Source organism: Argentina silus, assembly GCF_951799395.1.
Source record: "Argentina silus genome assembly, chromosome: 1".
NCBI lineage: Eukaryota > Metazoa > Chordata > Actinopteri > Argentiniformes > Argentinidae > Argentina > Argentina silus.
The window spans coordinates 5,540,707-5,550,706 of record NC_139655.1 but is presented as its reverse complement, the minus strand read 5'-3'; the positions used below and the strand labels follow the sequence as shown (position 1 = coordinate 5,550,706).

Genomic DNA, 10,000 nt, shown 5'->3' with positions numbered 1-10,000 from the left:
CCTTATCTTAACTCAATAGCTCTTATCTCCCTCCCTTGTCTCTCTCTCTCTCTCTCTCTCTCTCTCTCTCTCTCTCTCTCTCTCTCTCTCTCTCTCTCTCGCTCTCTCTCTCTCTCTCTCTCTCTCTCTCTCTCAGGACACCATTCGTAACCCTACAGTGATGGACTATATCGACAAGAGTCTGCAGGACACCCCTTTCTCCTCCAAACACATCCTCAACTTCCTGTACAATGGACCAATCGAGGAAAGGGACTTTGACGTTGCCAATTTTGATTGGAGGAACATCTTCCACCTCATAGATCGGGTCATGCGTATGCTGAATCAGTATGGAGAGGTGAGGAGGACAGGACAGAGGCCGAGGAAAGAGACAGCCACTCAGTCTACTTATTAGGATATGACTGTTTGCTTTTTTCTGTTATTGAAACTCAAATATTATGCAAAACCTTGACCTTATTCTAATTCCAGAAGCCAGGTCTCTCTCTCATTGAGTCCCATCCAGAATACAATCCCACAGAGCACAGTTGTGTAACCTGTTGCTTCTAGCTTTCAATGGATATTAATTGGCTCCACACACACTGCGCTCTTCAAGTGATATGAGCAGAAGATTGCTGTATGGCCTTCCAATGGCGTTCTAATTTGCCCCTCACTAAAGACATGTAAATCCCCCCAGGAGAGAGACAAGAACAACAAGCGAGCTGTCAAGTCTCTTTTGTACAAGGCTGATCTAGTGGAGGGGACCAAAACCACCCCAGCCCTTTCTCCCTTCACTGTCGTAGAGGGCCCTCCATGTAAGTGGGCCAAAGAGCTTTGGGAATAGTTCAATTCATCCCTCAAGTCCTCGATACTAATCAGGATGAGTCTTCACGCCTGGGGGTGGCAGAGGGCGCACCACGGCCATCTCTCTGTGGACCTTCTCTGTTTTTGTCTCTGCCGAAGCTTACAGCACTTGAGTGTGACAGAGGAGACCAGGGCCGATAGAGGCCAATTAGATACAGCTGTCAGTCTGACCACCCTCCCTTTCAGAGTTGTGACAATGAACGCAGACTCATTGCCGGTTTACACTATGGCAATGGCATACTCACTACCCAGACATAACAATGTAGAAGTATCGCTGTTGTGGGGTGTAGGGTGACGCTTCGCAAACATAATGGTGTTTGACATTGATTAGTTGTGAATGTGTGTGTTTTTGTTTTTGAGTGTATACATGTGTGCATCATAGGTGTGTGCTAAATGAATGTGTGCTAACTTTCATGTGCATGTGTGTGTGTGCGCACTATGTGTGTGTGTTTGTCTCATTCCTCCACCCTGGGCCTCCCTGGTGGCACTAGGCAGGGTTGAATGGCTCAATCCGACACAGTGCAGCAGGAATAGGAGGCGTCTGATGAGGAGACGTCACACTGAATGAGAGCGTGTCTGAACCCTGGCACAGAACTTTATGGGGACCCTCAGCCAACTCTGCCCTGGCCTAGCTCCCTGGTCTGCTTCCATATAATCTAGATAGACAGATGGTACCAGCCCCAACTGGACCTAATGCCTCTGTGAATGACAGAGGGTTACTCTGTTCTGGGGTCACTAAGTGTTTCATGAGTTTGTTCAGTTTGTGCATGACTGTTTGTGTTCAGACCTGGGTCAAATACATGTACTTTCAAATACTTGAGCTTTGCTGGATGTAATTTGTCACGTACATTGGAACCAAAAGGGAAAAATAACACCCAGGTATGGTTCTGTCCCTTCTCTCCTTCACAGTGTTTAACCGTGGACAAGTTTGAGGGCCTGTACGATGAGGACCAGATGACCTACAAGGCTCTGAGTCTCCTGGGCGAAAGTAAGTTCTGGGCGGGGCTGGTCTTCGTGGACGTGTACCCATGGACCAATGAGGTGCCCCCCCACATCAAGTTCAAGATCCGCATGGACATAGACGCTGTGGAGAGGACCAATAAGATCAAAGACAGGTCAGTGAGGGGGATTCCTAGATCAGGGTTGTCATTCAAGACACAATGCTTGGTTCAATGTTGCAACATTAAGATAATGTAAGACTTTTCAAGAATGGTGGCCAGGTACATATCTACCCCTCCCTTCCTGATTCCTCCTTGTGGTCCCTCTGTCCTCAGATACTGGGACCCTGGTCCCCGGGCGGAACCCATGGATGACCTACGCTACATATGGGGGGGCTTTGCCTACCTGCAGGATATGATAGAGCATGGCATCATCAAAACCCAAACAGGCAAGGACTGGCCTCTCGGTGTCTACCTACAGCAGATGCCCTACCCCTGCTATGTGGATGACCTGTGAGTGACCCCAGACACACGCACGCACGCACGCACGCACGCAAGCGCGCACGCACGCACGCACGCACGCACACACGCACGCACGCACGTCCGTTAGCTGAGATTTACTTTTGCATACTGATGACAGTTTTGTTCATTCCTCTGTCCATACTTTCTTTCTCCTCTCCTCTTTCTCTTTCCCTGTCTCCCCCTCTCCTTACCTTCTCTCTCTCCTCTGTAGTTTCATGTTGACTCTGAACCGATGCTTTCCTATCTTCATGGTGCTGGCCTGGGTCTACTCCGTGTCTATGATCGTGAAGAGCATCGTACTGGAGAAGGAGCTGAGGCTCAAGGAGACCCTCAAGGCCATGGGAGTCACCAATGGCGTGCTCTGGGTCACATGGTTCATCGACAGCTTCTTCATGATGGCCACCAGCACTGTCCTGCTCACCGTCATCATCATGGTAAGGAATCATGGATGCTCTTCATTGCTAGTTGGCAAGTCCAAGGAGTCAGCTGGACATAAGGGGAGGGAATTAAAACGCTAAGTGGGGCCTTGCAGATGGGCATTTAAGCTTACTCTTGTAGTCCAATCAGTCTGTATTGAATAACAGTGTGACTGCATTGTCTTACGACTGGTGTCGCATGAACCTGTCTTGTGAGTTATCAGACAGATCAGTGTGGACTAAATTGCGCACAAGACAATGGTGTGACTGTGAATGTGGATGTATTTTACATTTTTTAACAACCATTTTAAAGTACTCTTTCCCTGCTACTGTACAGTGCAAAACTTTTACTCACTATCAGTTTTTCATGTGCAAGAACTGCCCAACACTAGCTAGCTAACTTAGCAAGTGCTAGAGATAAAACCTGACACTGCAGCTACAGTAAGTACTAGCCATGAGAAAGCTAAAAAAATAATCATATTATTATTGAGCGGGACACTTTTGCCTGCTTCTATCATGGGGGAGGGGGGGGGGAGGGGGGGGAGGTTAGTCCCCTGTGTTCCCCCTGTCTCCTGTGCCCTTCCTACTTTGTCTAAGCAGCAGTGGTTTTTAATGTGCTGTTGTGACCTCTAGTGGAAGATTTGGAAAACAAATCACATTTAGTCTGGACAGAACACATATTGCAGATTGACTAGAATTAAACAGTTGTGTTTGTACAGTTTATACAATTTATATATAATATTTTGTAAAGTTACTATGACTCTGCGCTTCAACCCAAAGACACACACTAACGCAACTATTTTCAATTTGCAATTCAATGCTATAGTCATGGCTCAGATTCAGTTCACTGACAGTTCTCCATCTCTTCTCCAGGGAGGGAAAGTGCTAAACTACAGCCACCCCCTCATCCTCTTCCTGTTCCTGTTGACCTTCACCACGGCAACCATCATGCAGTGCTTCCTGTTGAGTGTGTTCTTCAACAAGGCCAACCTAGCTGCAGCCTGCTGTGGCATCATCTACTTCACCCTCTACCTGCCCCATATATTCTGCTTCGCCTGGCAGGACCGCATAACCAAGGACATGAAGATCATGGCGGTGTGTAGTGTCCCCCTGGGAAACACATCCTCACTTCTCGCTGTGGCTCCTTTCAGACAGGCCAACAATAGTCAGGAGAAGTGAGCGAGAGTATAATGAAACTATTATATAGTTGACATGTACAACGTATTGTTATTATTGTGAGGTACCATAGGTCCATGAAACATTCCATTCCATACAGTCTGTTTGAATTAGGCCTAAGATCACAACCCATAACAGTCAGTGACCGCCTGCCTATTGATGTATAATATCTCCATCTCCTTACTCTGATTCTGACCTCTTCTCCCTGTCCTTATCTCTGTCACAGAGTCTGATGTCCCAGGTGGCATTTGGCTTCGGGACAGAGTACCTGTCCCGCTACGAGGAGCAGGGCCTGGGGCTGCAATGGGACAACATCCGGACCAGCCCTCTGGAGGGGGACGAGTACTCCTTCCTCACCTCCATCTGTATGATGGTCCTGGACACGCTGCTCTACGCACTCCTGGCCTGGTACCTTGACAACGTCTTCCCAGGTGAGAGCTCATGCATTCATAAACAGAAGAGATACATTTACAGGTGTTCCCCTGGGCAAATGGCCTCTTATCAAGACCTGCAGGTTCTACCTTTACCCCAGCCAGAGAGCACTCTTATCCCCATCTCATTTTTTGACACAAACAAAGTCTATAACTGTCATAGGTTTTTGAGTGGAGGGATTTGATATTACTTTTGGGATCTATTAGTAGTTGTCTTTGAAGCACCATTGATAGGAAAACCACAGCTTTTAAATCTCCATCTCTGTCATCATACAGGACAGTATGGAATCGGTCGACCATTTTATTTTCCCATCCTGCCCTCCTATTGGCTCAGCCCTGGACCCCCAAACCCAGGTAAGTGATCAGATTTCACATAATGTGTATTCAAGAAGCATTGGGTGGAAATCAATGAAATGCCTTGGACACAATGGGCTACGTTCTCTCCAAAAGGCTTGGAGACAGCAGGGCAGGAGAAACCAGCATTTGACAACGTGAACCAGGGTCAGCCTGGGGAAAACCACGAGGCTACTACTCCTATGACCGCAGAGGGATCATGCAAACACCAGGATATACGACAGAGACTTGAGCAAAACAACAGACCAGAGGAAGAAGAGGACAACGAGGAGGCACAAAATGGTAAGAAAATGTGAACAAACACACCAAAATACATTTTGAGACAAGATGCTGTTATAAAAGTAATGGGGAGAGGGCATCACATTATCTTCTCTTTATCTTTGTTTTGCCTTATGTTAAGACAAACAAGAAAAAACCATCCAAAACAACAAAAAAACATCCAAAACAACAAAAAAACATCCAAAAGCAGAAGAAATCTAATCTAAATAAGTTTAACACACTCTCCTTGTCCATGCAATGAATTATTAATAGGAGGTTTTCATTGATTCAGCAAATAGTGCTGAGCAGAGCAAAACATAATATATTTATGAGTTTTTGTAAACAGTCTGAAAATGCGTTGCATATCATGGAAATGATCAACGCAGTATTCAAAACTCCCATTGGATTATTTCTCAATGCGTCTATTAGAAATATTATGGTAAGGATGGCGGACTTCCCCCCAATTTTACCAATTTTTGCACATGCAAATTGGGGCCCTGAGTCTCTGCCCAGCACTTCTGATGAATCTCCAATGAGGTTTGGAACAATAGCGCTCTCTCAGCTCAAAGGTGTCCCCCTCCCCTGTCCCAGGGCGCCATGCTGCGGCGTGTGGGAACCTGCTGCCCTTGAGTGTGTTTGTCCTGGCTGGCAGGTCTGAATACCGACAGTCACATTGGGACACATTGGGACTTAGTTAATATGTGATGGAGGCCCGTCCGCTCCACTTTCACACAGAGTGGCATTCCTTTCCCCTGATCTCACCTTAACTGTGTGCTTGCTGTCTTGCTCTTCTTGTGGGTTCTGAAAAGTGAATAGGATTCCATCCATAGTGTGTTGGAAGGACATTTGATGATGCCAAGATTTATCTAAAATGTGTACAAGACTCTATGGCAAGAAAAGCATAACCACATGATTTCTGATTGAGTGTAATATACACTTTAATTACCTTGTAACAATGAACCCATCCCAGCCCAATCAATACAGTACATGCTACGTTGTAGATTTAGCATAACATGGATAGCTATTGTTATTATTATTATTATTATTATTATTATTATTATTACTCTCTGACTTCTCTCTCCCCAGACCAGGCATTCTTCGAAGCAGAGCCAGCAGGGTTGGTGGTGGGTGTGTGTGTTCAGGACCTGGTCAAGGTGTTCAGTAGGGGATCTAGACCAGCAGTGGACGGTCTGAGCATCACCTTCTATGAGAGCCAGATTACTGCCTTCCTTGGCCACAACGGAGCAGGGAAGACCACCACCATGTATGTCACACACACACACACACACACACACACACACACACACACACACACACACACACACACACACACACACACACACACTCCAATATTCTCTCTCACTCACACACACACACACACACACACACACACACACACACACACACACACACACACACACACAGAACCCTTATAGTTAATCTCACTGTTCGCCGCCATATGTCCCTCTGTGTCCTCTCCATCAGGTCTATCCTGACGGGGATGTTCCCACCCACCTCAGGGACAGCCTCTATCTATGGGAAGGACATCCGTACAGACATGGACACCATCCGCCTATCTCTGGGCATGTGTCCCCAGCACAACATCCTCTTTCACCAGTAGGTCTCCCCTCCACCTGCTCTCCAGACTGTATGACAGAGTGATAAGAAGGGAGAATGAGATGGAGTGATTTGTTTGTTTTTCTACCTCATGTTGTCTCTCTCTCTCTCTTTCTATGATCCTCTCTCTCTCTCTCTCTCTCTCTCTCACTCCATCCCCTCCCTCTCTATCGCTCTCCAGTATGACAGTAGCAGAGCACATCCTGTTCTACTCCCTGTTGAAGGGCAGGCCTCTAGCGGAGGCCCAGCTGGAGGTGGAGAACATGCTAGAAGACCTGGGTCTACCTCACAAGAGAGACGAGGAGGCCCAGAACCTCTCAGGTCTGCAACTAGTCCAGCGCTGTAGTTGTCGGTCTTGCTGTTATCTCCTGTCGCTGCTATAATGACAAACACTTGCATATGTTCTGTTGTTCAGTAAGCACTTCTATATAATAGTGTTCTCGAATGGTTAGCTGAATGAAATTGCTGTCTCATCACCCCCTTGTCTTCTTAGGGGGGATGCAGAGGAAGTTGTCTGTTGCCATGGCGTTTGTGGGCGGTGCTAAGGTGGTCATTCTCGACGAGCCCACCTCAGGAGTAGACCCCTACTCCAGACGCTCTATCTGGGACCTGCTACTGAAGTACCGCTCAGGTAGGTCTGCCACCTGCTGGATGGAGCCGGAACAACAACAAACCACTGTCCTCAATATGGGAGGGAACTTGCCCCTACTGGTCCTTCAGGTTCAAGATTGAATGACACTGCTCTAGTGTTAGCTGACTATGACCTTATGGAACTAATTAAATCAGAAATAATTTTCTGATTTATCATTCAATCCCTCCCCCCCTCTCACTGCGTCTCCAGGGCGTACAGTGATCTTGTCTACTCACCACATGGACGAGGCTGACCTGCTGAGTGACCGTGTGGCCATCATCTCCCAGGGTCGGCTCCACTGCTGCGGATCACCTCTGTTCCTCAAGAACTGCTTTGGTGCCGGCTTCTACCTCACACTGGTGCGCCGCGTGCGATACGAACGGCCCAAAACCAAGGTGGGACAGTGTGTGTGTGTGTGTGTGTGTGTGTGTGTGTGTGTGTGTGTGTGTGTGTGTGTGTGTGTGTATGTGTGTGTGTGTGTATGTGTGTGTGTGTGTGTGTGTGTGTGTGTTAGAGAGATTCCCCCCCCTTCTTCTGACTGAGAGATGAGGAATGTGTGTGTTTGTGTCTGTAATGATGACGTTGTCTTTGTCCCATAGACTCAGTGCGACTGCACTATGGAGTGCTCCTGTAAGTGTTCTACCTGTAGCACATACAAAGAGGAGCTGCAGGCCCAACCCCCAGCCCCGGACAGACAAATGGACGGTAAGGAAAGCATTGATTTAATCCAGTGATATCAGTAACCGCACAGTCCATTTTCAGCCCCCGCATAAGATCCACTCACATTCAGTCTGTGTTTTCCAGGTGACATAGTGAGTATCACAAAGTTGATCCACCACCATGTCCCGGAGGCCCGTCTGATCGAGGTTATTGGTCAGGAGCTGACCTATCTGCTGCCTAGCCGGGGCTTTCAGCCACGAGCCTACGCCAGTCTGTTCAGGGAGCTGGAGGAGACCCTCTCTGACATCGGCCTCAGCAGCTTTGGAGTGTCTGACACCTCGCTGGAGGAGGTGGGTCTAGACGCTCACACACAATACACACTCACTCGCAACAAACACACACTAATGTTTTTTGAAGAGCCATTGATCTTGTCAACAGTGTTGTATCGGAATGGACATTTATTGTTTTAAACATCGCCCATTTTCTCTCGTAGATATTCCTGAAGGTGACAGCTGATGGTGAAGCAGTGAAAAACAGATCTGTACCAAGTAAAACATCTATTTTGATTTTTATCCTGGACCATTCTTGTAGTGTGTAGGTTGTAGATCATAATTGTGTGTATTATGTGGAATGTTCTGTCCGTGTTGCACTGTGTGTGTGTGTGTGTGTGTGTGCGTGTGTGTGCGTGTGTGCGTGTTTTTACTGTGTGTGTCAGTCATTGTACCCCCCCCACCCCCACCCCCAACCTCTCAGACCAAAGACTACTGCAGCAGAAATGTCGAGCTAGTCTCCTTGGAGACAACAAAGTGGCCGTTTGTATGGAGACACCTAAAGGTGACACTACAAGCTACTGCAATGGCATTAGCTGAGGCTTAAGCAGATAGCTAAGCAGCTTCAGCTTGGGCCTATAAACTAGGACATCTCCACGGAATAATTTTGATTCCAATATTACATATAGTACGTCAATATTGTGCTCATATACTGTAGTTGCATCTTAGGATGTTATAGAGTCACTATAAGAATAGGATATTATAGAGGCACGGCAGACAAGGATATGCAGAATGCTTATTGCTACTACTGTAGACAGATATGACAACCATGCTGGCCTAGCTTGCTGGCTCCTTCAGAGTGTTGAAGCGGTCTGTCTGCAGACAGTGAGCCCTTAACCTGTAGCCTCTCTCTGTGTTCCAGACTCAAGGGGTGAAGGGGTTACCCAGACCAACGGTCAGGGGCATTGTTGCAGCTCAGAGGGCAGTGCTGGGAGGGGCTCTAGACAGGTCAAAGGGGTGTTTCTGATCCTCAAACAGTTCTTCGCTCTGCTCATCAAGAGGTTCCACCACGCTACGCGTTCACACAAGGACTTCTTTGCTCAGGTAATGTTGTCCTTTATACAACAATATAATGTTGTCCTTTATACCACATTTTTGCAGGCTTTTTTTTATGTAATGTATTTCTGTATACTTATATTTTCTCAATGACTGAGATAAGAATGTCAATGTTGAAGCTGCTCCATTTGATAGCTGTTTACATGAAAAGCATGACTATGAAAAATGTTTTTATGTCTCCTCAGATTGTGTTGCCTGCCAGCTTTGTGTTCATAGCTCTGACATTCACTGTGATCGTTCCTCCATTTGGAGAGTACCCCAGCGTGACCCTCAGCCCCTGGATGTATGGACATCAGTTCACTTTCTTTAGGTGGGCATGGACACCGAAAAATAAGATTTAAAAAAAATAGAGCCTTAAATAGAACACTCAAATCCTCCAGCATGTACCACACTCCTGAACTGCCACTCATGATAGACTGTTTACTCAGAAACCTTTTTCTTATCACCCAATTACACTGTAAACCACCATATTTAGGTCAGCCTAGTGACTGACATCCATTTGATGAGAGATTTAGTGATTGATGATCATCATAGTGATTGTTTTTTAATGTTATGTTGTCTGCAGTAATGAGCGTCCACAGAATGCTGAGATGAGGTACTTTGGAGAGGTCCTGCTGAACAGGCCTGGCTTTGGGACTCGCTGTATGGCGGATGAACCTCTGGAGTGAGTAACCAGAGACAGGGATCAACTGAACGTCTGCTGAAGCTATATACAACAGAAACTGGTTGACTGGTGTTGTTGTTATGTCAATGTAAATTGCTGTATGTCGTGTCA

General features: G+C 46.8%; 1 protein-coding gene across 1 annotated transcript in view; it reads left to right on the top strand.

The window, feature by feature from the left end:
* LOC310813347 (retinal-specific phospholipid-transporting ATPase ABCA4-like) overlaps positions 1-10,000 on the top strand; it is a 36,474-nt gene that overhangs the window by 13,204 nt on the left and 13,270 nt on the right. Inside the window, exons 12-30 of the mRNA XM_083682295.1 lie at positions 137-334; positions 1,747-1,952; positions 2,112-2,288; positions 2,509-2,731; positions 3,587-3,808; positions 4,116-4,320; positions 4,597-4,674; positions 4,771-4,956; positions 6,019-6,196; positions 6,418-6,549; positions 6,731-6,870; positions 7,043-7,180; positions 7,391-7,575; positions 7,780-7,885; positions 7,985-8,190; positions 8,334-8,358; positions 9,014-9,213; positions 9,411-9,535; positions 9,791-9,889. Of these exons, the coding sequence (XP_083538421.1) occupies positions 137-334; positions 1,747-1,952; positions 2,112-2,288; positions 2,509-2,731; positions 3,587-3,808; positions 4,116-4,320; positions 4,597-4,674; positions 4,771-4,956; positions 6,019-6,196; positions 6,418-6,549; positions 6,731-6,870; positions 7,043-7,180; positions 7,391-7,575; positions 7,780-7,885; positions 7,985-8,190; positions 8,334-8,358; positions 9,014-9,213; positions 9,411-9,535; positions 9,791-9,889 (3,029 nt within the window). The remainder of the gene's footprint in view (positions 1-136; positions 335-1,746; positions 1,953-2,111; positions 2,289-2,508; positions 2,732-3,586; positions 3,809-4,115; positions 4,321-4,596; positions 4,675-4,770; positions 4,957-6,018; positions 6,197-6,417; positions 6,550-6,730; positions 6,871-7,042; positions 7,181-7,390; positions 7,576-7,779; positions 7,886-7,984; positions 8,191-8,333; positions 8,359-9,013; positions 9,214-9,410; positions 9,536-9,790; positions 9,890-10,000) is intronic.